The sequence below is a fragment of the Mesoplodon densirostris genome, chromosome 3 (genome assembly GCF_025265405.1).
Source record: "Mesoplodon densirostris isolate mMesDen1 chromosome 3, mMesDen1 primary haplotype, whole genome shotgun sequence".
In the NCBI taxonomy this organism is placed as follows: domain Eukaryota; kingdom Metazoa; phylum Chordata; class Mammalia; order Artiodactyla; family Ziphiidae; genus Mesoplodon; species Mesoplodon densirostris.
The window spans coordinates 64,444,411-64,460,209 of NC_082663.1; the positions used below are offsets into that span (position 1 = coordinate 64,444,411).

Here is a 15,799-nt window from a genome sequence, read left to right on the forward strand (position 1 = left end):
TCAAAAGGCTCAAGTCAGTGATCTCACAACGAGGTTCACAGAACAGCACACAATGATGAATCCTGAAGCAATAAAACACTGATGAACTGAGATGTAAACATTCATACTATTGGGACATGACTGAATTTTCATTTAATTTTATTTTGTTTTGGAGTTCTACTGGGTTGTCTTCAGACACCTTCCTTTCATATCTTAAACTGTATCGCAAGGGTGCTAGGAGAGAACCCAATAGTCTAGGGGATCCCAATGAAGTTTAGCACATAGTTCACATAACGTTACGGACTACTTCTTTCTCAATATAGGAGTTACCCCTCCGGGCGAATGGAGGAAAATTTACACCTGAGGGTCCCTTTGAATGACTGGAGTTCAAAAATTCTCAGCTCCTCCACCTTCGTTCCTCTTTTCCTGGGTTCGGAGGCCACCTGTCCCGCAGGGTACACCTGCCTCTCTCTCTCTGCATGCGGGTCACCGGCTCCAGACTGCCGGAGAAGGAGGCTGAGTCGGAGGAAGAGAAGACTCAGGCGCGCGGCCGCGAGCGGGCGGGGGCGGGAGACGCAGAGGGGCGGGGCCGACGCGCGCGAGCAGGGTGTGCGCGCCTCCGCCGCCGCGTCACCAGCGTGCGGCACGTGCCCGTGTTTACGTCCCTCGTGGAGCCGCGACGTCAGCAGCCGAATGGCAACATTGTGGCGATACTGAGGCGCAGAGTTTAGGAGACGCGTCCCTCCGTCACGCCGGCTCTAGTGGGTCGGGAAGAAGAGGAGGAGGGGCGGGGAGATCGGCCCGGGCGAGCGGCGGAGGCTCACAAGCCCCCGGTCCCGACCACCTACCCGCCTGCCCGGCGCCAGGCAACCCGCGCCTCACCTCCGGAGCGCCGCAGACGCAGCACCGCGGCCTCGCTCTGGGGCCCGGGCGGGCGCGAGGCGCTGCCGCAGCGCAGGGCTTGTAAACAGATCCGGCCGCACGTGACCATGTGAACTACCTGCTCTTGCGACGCGTATTGTCTTTCCCGCGAGCCGCACCACAAAGGAGCGCTGCGGGTGCGAGTGCGAAGAGACGGGCGAGCGAGCGGGGAGAGCCGGCCGGCGCGCTAAGATGGCTGAAGGCTCCCGGCGAGGGTGAGCTGGGGGCGCGGTGCAGTCAGCCGGTGAGTCCTCGGGCGGGCAGGGCCGGCGGCGCCTTCCCCGCGGCCTGGCGCCGGAGCCACCATGTCGTTCGCGCTCGAGGAGACGCTCGAGTCGGACTGGGTGGCTGTGCGGCCCCATGTGTTCGACGAGCGCGAGAAGCACAAGTTCGTCTTCATCGTAGCCTGGAACGAGATTGAGGGCAAGTTTGCCATAACCTGCCACAACCGGACGGCCCAGAGGCAGAGGAGCGGCACCCGGGAGCAGGCGGGGGCGCGAGGGGGCGCTGAGCCTGGCGCACCCGCGTCCGACGGGACCCGGGGGCCGGGCAGCCCGGCGGGCAAGGGTCGCCCCGAGACCACTGCCTCCGCGACTCTGGGCAGGAGCCCCGGGTCCCGGAAGCGCCCGACCTGGGCGGAGGGAGGCTCTCCGCGGAGCGCGTGCAGCCTTCGGGGGGACTCACTGCTGCGGAGTTCGGCCGGCAAAGGGGCGGAGAGCCCTCTCCGGAGCCTAGTGCGGGCCAACTCCAGCCCGGTCCGGAGGACATCTGGAGGCAGGGATGTGGGGGGGGCCGCCGCTGCGGCAGCCCCGCCGGCGCCCAAGGAGGCGCCGGTGTCGTCGGTGCGGGTAGTGAGCGCCTGCGGGACGGTCACCGAGGAGATCGAGGTGCTGGAAATGGTGAGGGAGGACGAGGCGGACCCGGCGGCGCTGGCGCTCTCGGACGCTGAGCAGCCGCAGCCCGCCGCCGAGCTGGAGTCCCCGGCCGAGGAGTGCAGCTGGGCCGGGCTCTTCTCCTTTCAAGATTTGCGCGCGGTGCACCAGCAGCTGTGCTCCGTGAACTCGCAGCTGGAGCCGTGCCTGCCTGTGTTCCCCGAGGAGCCCTCGGGCATGTGGACGGTGCTGTTCGGGGGCGCCCCGGAGATGACCGAGCAGGAGATCGACACGTTGTGTTACCAGCTGCAGGTTTACCTGGGTCACGGCCTGGACACCTGTGGCTGGAAGATCCTGTCCCAGGTACTCTTCACCGAGACCGATGACCCGGAGGAGTATTACGAAAGCCTTAGCGAGCTGCGGCAGAAGGGCTACGAAGAAGTGCTTCAGCGGGCCAGGAAGCGCATCCAGGAGGTAAGAACGTAGTCTGGGCTCCACTCATCGCTGTTGGTTCCTCCTCACTGCCGGAGGCTGGAGCCTCGGTCTAGGCTGTGCGCTTTTGGGGCGCTTGTGTTTCTAGCTAGACAAGGGAAAAGGAATGGTTCCTGACCTATCTCCCCCTTTATTCCTTTCGGTAGTGGGGAAAACCGTGGCTTTCCTTAATTTGCTCTCTGAAGGAACTTTGATAAGTCTTTAGATTTCCGCCTCCCACTTATCACATAGGTTCTATAAAGTCCTCTGTTTGCTACTAAGTACTGGTAATAAGATTAAAGCCATTTAGCAGAAAGCTATCCCATAAGTATAAGCTAAATGAGCGTTTCTCTTTGTCCCTGAAGTTGTTTCCAGCAATAATTACCCAGATTATTAACCTTACTTTCCTGGCGTCATGTTCATTTATTCAAAATGGTTTGTCTTATGGAGCAAAAACAAGTCAGTTTTTTGTCTCCATATGTGATTTGGCAATTTAAGCCAATTTAGAAATCATTTTCCTCCAGGTGAGTGGCCTGTCCAAATGAAAAAGCCCCAACTGACAATTGGATGCAAATGGACTTTGAAAGGTTTTATACACACTCTAGGAATATAGCAAGTCTTTAAGGAGGGCTCATGTTTCACTCTTGTTTTAGGGAGAAAAAAGGCCTTGGGCAGGAATGTTCATTTTGCTTTTGGACTTGAGAAGTAAAAGTAGTGCAAACACTTTTTCAAACGAATCTTTAAAATAACAGGAAACAATGGGAAAAGGTCTGGTTATACACAGGGAGCTCTATGATGTGGAAAAGATACGTATAATTTGAGGTCATGTGTACTTATCAGCTTCTGCTGAAAAAACTAAAGAAGTACTCTCGTTCTCAAAGTAATTTATTATTTTTAGTATTAGTATCAATTGAGGTTGGAGTTGGGGTGGGGAAATGCCCGCTTTTATCGTGTTTATATTGCTGACATTGTGTTGTCATCTGTCAGCCTTGCCTATGTTTATGTACTACTTGAATCCTATTAGTGCTAGGAAGCTGGAGCCTTCTGGTTTCTTCATAGAATATTATGAAGTCTTTGCTAGACTTAAGGATTTAGGAAATAATACTTTATCACTTATCCCACAGTGCTCTCTTAAAACTTAGAGTGAATCCAGGTTTTGACTTCTGTTAGTTTACTTTATGCTAAACATCACCCATCATAGTATGATCCTGTAGTTCCAGGAATCTATTTTTATTTCCCTTTTTGTCGTCTCACTTCTGGAGTCTGTGTTCTACCTTAAATCCTTTCTGGAAGGAAGTGACAAATCTTAAAACGGTCACATTCTCTTTAGAGTTTTAATAGTGACTGGTATTTCTTTTAAACTGCAAGAACAAAGTTAGTGCTTCTTTCGCTTATTCATTTTACAGGTATATATTATCTTTTTAAAAAAACTTTCTATTTTTTAATCCCTGAATGATGTAGGTATGTCTGCTTTTAACTTTACTGATACTCAGAAAAAATAATTCTTTCTGGTTATTTCATTCAAACTGGGTCAAAAACGAAGGCTGCTGAAAAATATAGTTTATTACAGTTTTCTAGAACTCATGTACTTTTTTTGAAAAAGAGTATTTTTCCTGATTAAGGTTATATTGACCATAATGTTTTATTCTCTTCAACAGAGAAAATTTAAACTTTTAAAGAGTATTTTGTTTTGGGAAAAACTCTAAATGAAGTCGATTATAAATTCATTGACCTTTAAATACATAAATTTTTGGTTCTTCGCTTAGTTGAACAGTATTTGAAAAATAGCTATCAAGGACAACAAATAGGTTCAGTTATAATGCCCACCCTGATTTCTACTGGAAGGTTTTTTTGGAAGAAATTAAGCTCAGTAGGGGGAAAGGATTGCATGATTAATTAGTGATGTCTGCCATGGGCGTGACAGTGGGAGTGTATAGCATAACTGCCATATATTTTTTTCTTCCCCATCTGCTTAAATTTTTTGCTGTCTTAATAGTTTGCAGTACCATTTTTTTCGGTAAAATCGTTGTGTAAGTTGTGTCATTTTTGTTTTATCAATTCTATTGAGTTAGTAATTATGTCTAAATCTTTTTTTTTTAAATTCCTAGTTCCACAATTCTTGTGGAATTGGCTTTAGGTTTTTAAAAACTAGGTATATGTCGTAAATTAAACATATTCTTAGGTATGTGTTGCTGGAAAATTTGATCCTTTGGTCATGTTTCTCCTTTAATTTCTCTGAATCTGTTTTCCGGTTCTTTTTTCTACAGTCTTCCTTTTCCTATCCATTTAAAGGTTTCAGTTTAGAGACCACACCTATTTGTGCAAAATGGTCAGTAAATTGTGGAAGGAGGGTTTTTTTTTTTAATAGACTGTACAACGAGACTGTAAACTTCTCAAGGTCACCAGCCTTGACAGTATCATGGAATTCTCTTCTTTGCCACCCCTAGTTCAGGGCCATCTTGTGAGCACTCTTAATAATAGTGGACAAAGGACACCAGTTTTTTTTTGTTGTTGTTTTTTAGTGTTGCAGGAATTTAAAAAATTTAGAAGTGTCATTTTAATGTAAAGTTGTGAGTAAATAAAAATTTTGAGCTGTTAAATGCAAATTCTTCAAGGGACCATACTGTTTAAAAACTAGGAGAAAAATCTCTTAAAACTGTAAATACTGTACATAACTTCCTAAATAAGGAGTTGTTATCTGGGGTTGGTGAATTTCCTATAAATTGAGGGGAGCTATAGATGGACTTTAATGGAGTACCTTAAGTAGAATGCATGGGCACCTGTATATGCATAGGCATAGTCACAGTTTTGGAGGGAAAGCCTTAAAGGTGTTCTTCAAAAAGAGCCTTAAAACCACAATTATAAATTATCTGCTTTGTAAGCTTAGGACATAACCTCTATTGGAATTTAATTTTTGGAATATATTTATGAATTAATATGGGGTTATAAGAAGTAGTCCTATATCTATCTGTCTTGTGGAGTATTGAAGAATTAAACCGTAAGTTTTCTGCCAGAAGTTTTTGTTAATGGTTTACAAATTTGGTCAATTAACTAGTTTGTGAGGTGGTACAATTTATACAATATTAATGAAATTATTTTTATATGACATAAGAATTGTAGATTGTATACTACTTAGGGCTTTAATCTTGAGTACAAATGAAATGTGAAATTTATTGCATGGTAGCCTTGTCTTGGACTTTTACAAGGATTTACTGTAAGTAGTGCTATTTATATAGCAAGCACTAAATCCCTGAATGAATCAAGTGCCACCAAGACCTCTTGGAATGGTTTCAACAGTAGCCTTGGTTGTTGGTTAAAGCTAAGTATCATATTACAAGCCATACCGTGGTTTACCTTTGATGACGTGGATTTTGTAAATAATGGTTTCAGTATAAGGACAACTATTGAAATGATTGTGGTCCTTTAGATAGTAAACCTTAACTATGATGGTAGGCTTGATTAAAATCTAAAAATCATTGTTCACTTTGGAATTTATGATGTTTATAAAACTGCTCAATTCTAACTTTTCCAGTTGAAACTACTGAGAGAAGCATGTGTTTTCAAAAGTAGCCATGTAAGGCACACAGTAGACAGATCATACTTTGTTTGCAGTCAGAAGAACCTGGGCTTGAATTAGTACTCATCACTTCTGTGACCTGTTTAGTTATTTAACCTCTTTAAAACAGAGAAATGGGGAACATGCTTAAAGGATTTCTGAAGACTTAAGACATGAAAAAGTACCTAACAATGTGTTTGGCACTTATAAAGGAGGCTTCCAGAAAGTGTTGCTTCAAGGCAGTGTAAATATTGGCACTACTTAGGTATTGGGGCGCTTCACATTACCTATCCCCTTTCATCCTCCACTCTGTCTTTTGAGACAAGTGGCGTTTTATACATATTTTACTGAAGCAGAAGTTGAGATTTGGCCAATTTTAAACTGCTGAGAAGTGACTAAACTCAGATTCAAACTTGATTTGTCCTAATCCAGACATAGGCCTTTTCTACACATGTCTTGTTTCCCTGATGACATTAGAAAGGATGTCAGTCTCCGCTCCTGAGAATGGGAAGGTGGCATCAGTAATTTAAAATCTAGTCAGGTCAATAATGAACTTATAAATTAAGGTAACTTGTTTGTTTTACTTCAGATTAATCATGATAGGCATAGTGTAGGGCATAGTCTACCCGTTGTGTTTTAGAAGTAGGTTGCCTAGGGTGCAAGGATGGGTTTATGTTAGACAAGAGTGCCCAATCACTGTTTTCCTTTGTATTTTAAAATGACTATAAACAACTCCTGACTTGAGTTGTTTAAGAGAAGGAGCAAGGAGCTCTATGAAGATTGTTTACTTATCACCCCTCTTCCCAATTTGACTTTACTAATTTCCTGGAAAACTAAGATTAGCTATAAAACTCCAGAGCACTACTGAAGCCCCAACTACAGACAGTCCCTGACTTAAGGTGGTTCAGCTTTAAGATGATGTGAAAGTGATACGCATTCAGTAGGAACCGTATTTCAAATTTTGATCTTTTCCTGGGTACCTTACTCTTGTAACACTGGGCAGCACGCTGCAGCTCCCAGTCAGCCACAGGATCACTAAGGTAAAGAACCATTCTGTGCCCATACAACCTTTCTGTTTTCACTTTCAGTACAGTATTCAATCAATTACATGAGATATTTAACACTTTATTATAAAATAAGCTTTTGTTAGATGATTTTTACCCAAGTGTAGGCTAATGTGAGTGTTCTGAGCATATTTAAGGTAGGCTAGCCTAAGCTATAATGTTCAGTGGGTTAGGTGTATTAAATGCAGTTCTGACTTACAATAATTTCAACTTATGATGGGTTTATCGGGCAGTAAGCCCAGTGTAAGTCAAGGAAGATCTGTGTTTACATTAGAGAAATGACAGTCGTTTAGGAGTCCTAGGATGCTGGTCTTTGGGCCAGTGAGCCACAACCCATGATTAGGTATAAATAGTAGAAGCAGTCTCGGGAAGGACATAATGTACTTAGCTGCAGAGGAGAGAGCTGTTCTGCCTGGATATTTCCATAAACATGGTGCAAACTGCTCTTTTACTGTAAAACAGTTAAGAAATAATGAAGCTAAATGAATTTTGTGGGATTCTTGAAAGTTGTGATGAAAGACAACAGTTGTAATGAAAGACAACAATGTTATTTTAACAGCTGGAAACTGTTAAAATAATGACTTAGATATTTATCTCTTTCTTCAATCCTATGTCCCAATAAACTTTTGGCCATTTGTCATATTACTGAAAAAAAAAAGGTAGGTGTAGAATAAAAGTTGAATATGTTTCTCAGTTAGTGTTTCTGTAAAACAGAAACATGGAGGCTGGTGGCAGGATGGCAGCTTTCCTGATAAATAATTTATGTGGTGGTTTCTCTGCTTACCATTTAACCTCACATGATTCCTGGCCCACCAGATATTTCACAGACATGTTTCCTCCTTGCTAAAACAAGACCAACTTGGACAGATAGTTTCGTAATGTGAGTACTATCGTGTGTGTGTGTGTGTGTGTGTGTATGTATGTGTGTATGTGTTGAAGGGAGAAGGTGAGTGGGAGGTTTGGTTTGTCAGACATAACAGTTGCGGTGGTTGAATTAGCAATCTTCATTCCCCAAATCTTAACATGTAACTTTAGTCTCACTGTTCTCCATTATTGCTTTTTTTGGCCTTTTATTGATTGTAGAATATTGTTGGAAGTGGTACTTGAAAGCACAGGGTGGCTTTCCATTGGTGCTTAGATGTATGTGTGCTTATATTTTTGTAATGGGAAATTTCCCTGTGGCTCTTTTTACTACTTATTAATAGGCCAGGATCTGCTCCCTCTGAATCTACCCAGTTTCCTTAGTTGTCATAGGAGAAAAATTAAGTTGGTTGTATGGGTAAGAGACATAGGCAGTGAAGACTGAACAATAGTTCTTGGTGCTGTTTGTTTTTTGATAGAGGTGGTGAAGTTCATTTGGCTTTTCAAGCTTCTTGTAGGGGACTGTTAATACCAAGTAGCCTTAACACAGAGTATCTAAGTTACTAAAACTGCATAGGAGCAGAGAAGGATTCATTCAGCAAAAAACTAGAAATTTTTGAGTTGTTTTCTTAAGTGTGGGGAATTGCCCTTATGCTTGTCCTTGAATTTTAAATTTTATATAGTTATAATTGCATATAATAGACTTTTCAGACTATAGTGAAGATTTTGTATAATAGGCTATGAAATAAAAATAGGCCTTGTGAGCTAGATATTTTATAGAGAGTGGTCTTAAGGATAAATGAAGTTCATTTAATGATTTGGGGCTTTATTGTAACTTGTAAGGTTACAGTGAGGGTGATGGCTTGGGGCTTAGTTTATTCAACAAATATTATTAGTGCAATGAAGTAATATAGGTACGGGGAGAATACAGTGATAAACAAGAATGGTCATTTTCTTCAGGAAAAAAATTTTAACTAAAATTGGTTACCAAGTCATCCTGCTGCTAACATTTAGCTGAGGTAGGGTACTTTTTAAGAAATGTCTCGCTACACTATCTTAATTAGTGCTTAGTGGAAAGAAAATTTATTGAACATGGCTCAGGAAAATCTGTGTTTTTGTCCTAATTGTGATACTAGTTGCTTGACCTTATGCTGTCACTTACCCTCTGTGGGCGTTAATTTCATGTTTGCAGAATGAAATTACAGTCTTCTTTTCCATAAGGATACAGGGCAGTTTACAAGCACAGTGTGGCAACTGTTGGGACCTGAGCCACTTGTTTTATGTGCTTGTATCCAGGTTTGGGTCCCTCTGCAGTAAGGTGACTGTCTAAGACATAGCACTTCTAATGTTGCTAGAGTTTCTTCAGGCTTTGAAAAAGCTCTGATTCATTTTTGAGTACACGAGGGCACTGAAGTAGGCAGGAGTGGTGTTTCTGCCTGTTTTTTGTATTCGTTTTCTGGTCCTCACTTTGTTCATTACCATTACTTGAGGGGTTTTTTGGTGTGTGTGCTTTTCCCTATGGACTTTATTGTTAAAACTGCTTTCCCATCACTTTTTTGATAACTTGCTAAAGTTACACTTACAAAACCAACGTTTAATTACTAAAATTATTTCTGAAAGCCATTCTTCCTCTTCACCTTGCTATCTGAGTCTGTCCCGTCTTTACTGACTCTTAACAGGGTAATAACTGGGGCAACCAATATGTAGAGACGTATGTGAGGCTCTAGTTTTTTTTTTTTTTTTAATTGATTCATTAGTTAATTTATTTGTTTGGCTGCATTGGGTTTTCGTTGCTGTGCACGGGCTTTCTCTAGTTGCGGCGAGCAGGGGCTACTCTTCGTTGCGCTCTATGGGCTTCTCATTCTGGTGGCTTCTCGTTGTGGAGCACGGGCTCTAGGTGGGTGGGCTTCAGTAGTTGCAGCACATGTGCTCAGTAGTTGAGCACGCAGGGTCAGTAATTGTGGCACACGGTCTTGGTTGCTCCGCGGCATGTGGGATCTTCCCGGACCAGGGCTCGAACCCGTGTCCCCTGCGTTGGCAGGCAGATTCTCAACCACAGTGCGACCAGGAGAGTTCTGAGGCTTTAGTTTTTAATGATCACAATAACTAATTTTTATTGAATGCGACCCGTGGGTCAAGCACTGTACAGAGGTATTTAAATATTGATACATTAAGTTAGCATGTTGATAGGAGTTAAGAGGTTGGGTTCAAGTGAGTCTGAGTCCTGGCTCCTCCACGTAATAGCTTTATGTATTTGGGCCCACCGAATTCTCTCAGTGCATTAGCTTCCTCATTTGTAAAGTGAGGAGAATGATACTGCTGCCTCATAGAGCGATTTAAAAGTAGCTTTTATGTAAGGTACTTAGAACAGTGCCATTTACTCAATAAACACTTGATAAATGTTAACTCTTATTAATGTTAATCTTCATATCAACCTAACAGGTAGGGATTTTACAATAGAGGAAACAGGTTCAAAGAGATTAGATAAACTTGCCTAAGATAACATATCTGTGTAAGAGAACCAGATTCAAAGCCATGCCTGATTCCAGCTGGTTTTCTTAACCAATAGACTATCTTCCCCCCTGTAGAAAGGGAATAAGGCTAACTGATAAACTTAGCCTTTGTCAAATTGAAATACATGGTTAATGTCTCATCATTGGACAGAAACATTAACAGTGTCTGGCTGATGACTTTTTTTGGGCCTTTGTCAAATTGAAATACATGGTTAATGTCTCATCATTGGACAGAAACATTAACAGTGTTGGGCTGATGACTGTTTTTGGAAAACCTTGGTTATGTACATATACTATAATCAACAATGTTGTCTGTCATTGGAGAACATTGTAATCCCAGAGGAGGTGAATTTAAATTTGTGCATGTATGATACATAAAACACTAATGTGAGACAGAATGCATATGTCTTTCTTATACAGACTCATAAAAATAATTTTCCTGTAACCACAGGAAGAATAAATGTTACACTGATGTTTAGATATCTGTTGTAAGTTCTGTTCAATATTAAGCTAGCTAAGGGTGAGTTGGTTTAGATGGTGTGATAATAGCTTACTTTCAAGAAAATTTATTTTCTCCTCTAAACATTTCCTGATACTTTTTCCCCCCACAGTAGAAATAGGGAATTTGGTGTATTTTAAGGTAAGACCTGAAATCTACCTCATTTCTCATGCTATTTATTCCCATTTCAAACAATTGGTACATAACTTTGAATAGTTAATATTGTACTCCCCTTCCCCTCATAACTATACTAAATAATTATCTTATTTTTCTGGCTAGGCAGAGGAGGAAGGCAGTTAAGGATGTTAACTCTCTTGATTTATTTTCAGTTGGAAATCCTGCCTCCTTTTTTTTCCCTTTTATATTAGGTGATGTGAATTTGGGTATTGGGGTTGCCAAATGAAAATGAAAGGTTATGACAAGTAGGGTTAGAGAAAGGGAGTTTGGGATTGACATGTACACACTGCTATATTTAACATAGATAACCAACAGAGATCTACTGTATAGCACAGGGAACTCTGCTCAATACTCTGCAATAACCTAAATGGAAAAAGAATTTAAAGAATAGATACATGTACTATATGTATAACTGAATCACTTTGCTGTACACCCAAAACTAACACAACATTGTTAATCAACCATACTCCAATATAAAATAAAAATAAAAAAAAAAAAGAAATGGAGGATTAAGAGAGAAAGGGACAAGAATTAACTTTAGCAATAGCTGAACATGCATTATTTTGGTAAAAGGAAATTATGTGCCAGCTCACAGTGAAGCCTTTCGAGGTGCTTGATTTTTGTAGTGTGTTAAAAGGTCTCTGGCTCCCTGGAGGGTCTTGGAGTTGGCTCTTGAGCAGGTTTTACTCTATATGTTGAGTCTTATGCGACCTAAAACTTGAAAGAAAAAAAACTTATTTATTTGTTTTTATTGAGGTATAATTGATTTTCAATATTATATTAGTTTCAGGTATACAACATAGTGATTCAAAATTTTTGTAGATTATACTCCATCTAAAGTTACTGTAGGACTTCCCTGGTGGCACAGTGGTTAAGAATCCGCCTGCCAGTGCAGGGGACATAGGTTCGATCCCTGGTCCGAGAAGATCCCACAGGCCGTGGAGCAGCTAAGCCCATGTGCCACAACTACTGAGCCTGTGCTCTAGAGCCTGCAAGCCACAGCTACTGAGCCTGTGTGCCACAACTATTGAAGCCCACGCACCTAGAGCCTGTGCTCCGCAACAACAGAAGCCCCTGCTCACTACAACTAGAGAAAGCCCACGCACAGCAACGAAGACCCAATGCAGCCAAAAATAAATAAATAAATTTATATGTAAAACAAAAGTTTACTGTCAAATATTAGCTATGTTCCCTTTGCTATACAGTATATCCTTGTAGCTTATTTACTTTATACATAATACTTTGTCCCTTTTAATCCCCTTACCTCTATTTCCCATCCCCCTTCCCTCTCCCCACTGGTAACCACTAGTTTGTTCTCTATATCTCTGAGTCTGTTTCTTTTTTTTTTATGTTCATTTCTTTGTTTTATTTTTTAGACTCCATATATATGTGCTATCATACTGTATTTGTCTTTTCTGAGTTGTTTTACTAAGCATAATACCCTCCAGGTCCATCCATGTCGTTGCAAATGGCAAAATTTCATTTTTTTAAATGGCTGAGTATTATTCCATTGTATATATATTTCATCATATTTTCAGTCTTCCTAGATCCAGAAGATTGGTATCATTCACGTAAGGGAAAGGTGATAGACTGGTTATGCGTAGGGACAAATAAGGTAGTGGTTAAGAGCTTGAGTTAAGCTGTGGAGGATTCACTTCTGTCTTTCACCAGCTACCTAACTTTAGGCAAGTTCTGTTTCTTTGCCTCTGGTTCTTTGTAAAATGGCATAATAGTTATACCTACATCACTGTGTTATATGTACATACTGATTTGTAAATGCATACTGATTCAGAAATGTTAAATATGAATTTTAGAACTGAAGAGCTATGGAGTCATTCATGCATTGGTTACTGCTTTCTCATGTTGCTCCTACACCCACTTTAGTATAATCTCGCTATTTCATCCTTGGACTATTTCAAGGATGAAAATATTGAAACTATTCAATATTTTGAATAGTTTGGATGGATGGACTATTTCATCTCACTATTTCATCCTTAGCTCTCCTTCAGTGTTTTCCTTGCATTGTAGCCTTTGTATACCTTGCTCCCAAACTATTTTATGGTGTGGACCATTTTTAAAGTCTTTATTGAATTTGTTACAATGTTGCTTCTGTTTTACGTTTTGGTTTTTTGGCCCCGCGGCATGTGGGATCCTAGCTCCCAGACCAGGGATCGAACCTGCACCCCCTGCATTGGAAGGCAAAGTTTTAACCACTGGACCACCAGGGAAGTCCCCCAAACTATTTTAAAGCATTACTTTGCACATCTTCATACCCAACTCTTTAGCTGTAACATACACACACCAAACCAAACTCTTCCATTGCTTACCATTGTCGTGTGAACAGATTCCAAATTCCTGACATTCAGAGTCACGCATATTTTGGTTAGCTTGCCAGTCTCTTATCTCTTTCTCTGCTCTACATGAACCTTTCATTATTCTAGTCAAGCTCTTTTACCCGTTATTCACTGAACTCACTGTACACCATGCTCCATTGTATAGGACACCCACCCCACCCATGTTGTCATTCTTTTGTCTAAGTTCCACCCTTCTTTCCAGGGCCAGGTCAGGTGCCCTTCCTGAAGAAAGTCATTTTTGACCACTATCAGAAACCAGAGGACTTGCTGTCAGAAATTCAGAGATCAGAGAGGCCTTATGTTACATACGGTTCATATCATCCATAACTGCTGCCCTGGTTTTTCTCCTTATGGACCCCTTCTACCCTTTAAAATGCATTTAACCAGGAGACAGAGATGGGTTTTGTTGTTACTTTTTTCTAATGCCTGAATTCCCCCGTGTTTCTGTACACAGCAAGCGCTCGGTAGATGTTTTTTGATATGTTATAAAGCTGGTTTCTGTGTATGACGTGTATACATGTACCTAACATTTTAATTAAAGGTGTCTCCTCCCCAGGAGTAAAATGAAATCAAATTTGCCACTCACCTATGAAGTGAAGAATCTGAAAACCAATTTTTAAAATATCAGAATGGGTCATTACTATCAGTAGCCCTTACACTTTGTAAAATTGGATTTCAGCATTAATAGTTGTTGACAATCAGTGATTAACATAGAAATAACAAAAATGATTCAAACAAGAACAGAGTTGAGCAGTGCTTTGTGAATGTGGAAAATGTGTGTGGCATTGGTCCTTACTTGACAGTTGGGGAAACAAGTCACCTAGACCTAAGGGCAGTTCCTAGGGCCACAGATCCAATTTCATTGCTGGTATAGGCCTCTCCCATCTGAGCACCTCATTGCTAGTCTTGAGTCACCCTTTTCCACAAACAGATGATTGTTTGCATGTCCTAATAATTAATGATGATATTATTTGCAGATTTTTATGTTGCTTCTTAAACATCTTTTTTGTTTGTTTTTTTTTTGGCTGTGTTGGGTCTTTGTTGCTGGGCGCGGGCTTTCTCTAGTTACTGCGAGCGGGGGCTGCTCTTCGTTGTGGTGCGCGGGCTTCTCATTGCGTTGGCTTCTCTTGCTGCAGAGCACGGGTTCTAGGTGTGAGGGCTTCAGTAGTTGTGGCTCGTGGGCTTAGTTGCTCCGTGGCATGTGGGATCTTCCTGGACCAGGGATCGAACCCATGTCCCCTGCATTGGGAGGCAGATTCTTAACCACTGCACCACCAGGGAAGTCCTAAACATCTTCTTTTTTTTTTTTTTCCTGGCTGTACTGCGAGGCATGTGGGATCTTAGTTCCCAGACTAGGGATCGAACCCACACCCTGTGCAGTGGAAGCAGAGTCTTTAATCACTGGACCACCGGGGAAGTCCCTAAACATCTTACTTAAGGGAAAAAAATGAGGCACTCTATGGGGTTTGACACATTAAAGTAGGAAGAAAGTTATGAAACTCTGCTCAGGAGAGAGTTTAGCTTCTAAATTTTATACCTAGGACTTCAGAAATTATTCTAGGATCTTCAAGGATAGTGGCAGTCCTATAATCCTGAAGTCAGAAAGAGGACTCTAGAACTAACTCTGATTGGCACAGTACAGGATGGGGACTCCACAGTTAAGCACAGGAGGTGCATTCTTTTTCTCTCCTGTATTTGTAACTTTTCACTGGGTTAGAAGCCAGGTTGAATAGGACTAGGGAAGGGAGTAAATGGCACAAGGTAGTTTTGTTCTTTCTCCATTGCAGTGGTTATGGGGAGTCTTGAAAGAAATTATTTAAAAGCTGTTGTCGGGCCTCCCTGGTGGCGCAAGTGGTTGAGAGTCCGCCTGCCGATGCAGGGGATACGGGTTCGTGCCCCGGTCTGGGAGGATCCCATATGCCGCGGAGCGGCTGGGCCCGTGAGCCATGGCCGCTGAGCCTGCGCGTCCGGAGCCTGTGCTCCGCAACGGGGGAGGCCACAACAGTGAGAGGCCCGCATACCGCAAAAAAAAAAAAAAAAAAAAAAAAAAAAAAAAAAAAAAAAAAAAAATAAAAGCTGTTGTCACTATCTCCTTTAACAACCTGATGAAAGTTGTGGGTCCTTGCCCTAGAGAAATTTTGCAATAAGCAGCGCTTTGTTTCAAAAATCAGTGTAGGTTAAAAGCTTAGTTTTTACCAGGTTAGATCAGGGGAGGCAGAAAAGGTGTCCATTAGGAAAGCTGGAAAGAAGGGTAAGGGAGAAGTGTTCTACTTATTAGGCTAATATATTTAATTAATGCTTTATATAATTCTGCTTCATTTCTTTTAAGTGAATCAGTAGAGCAAAATAACTTTCTAAAATTGCGTTAGAGATGTGTCAGATTTGGAAACAAATCAGCTCTTTACTTTCAGCCCCTGTTCCCGCCTGTCCTCCTTTCCTCTGCATCCTGTAGTGAGCATCTCTATATTGTATCCGGTGCAGTTGAGCCCTTCTGAAATCATCCTTTGCAGGCATGTTGTATTCTCAGATCCA

The 15,799-nt window shown here is 41.9% G+C and overlaps 1 protein-coding gene across 2 annotated transcripts in view; it reads left to right on the forward strand.

The window, feature by feature from the left end:
- Window positions 1-666: 666 nt before the first annotated feature.
- Window positions 667-15,799, forward strand: part of JMY (junction mediating and regulatory protein, p53 cofactor) — a 68,690-nt gene continuing 53,557 nt past the window's right edge. For both annotated transcript variants that reach the window (XM_060093085.1, XM_060093086.1), the window contains exon 1: window positions 667-2,246. In XM_060093085.1, coding sequence (XP_059949068.1) covers window positions 1,206-2,246 — 1,041 coding nt within the window. In that variant the 5' untranslated portion in view covers window positions 667-1,205. The remainder of the gene's footprint in view (window positions 2,247-15,799) is intronic.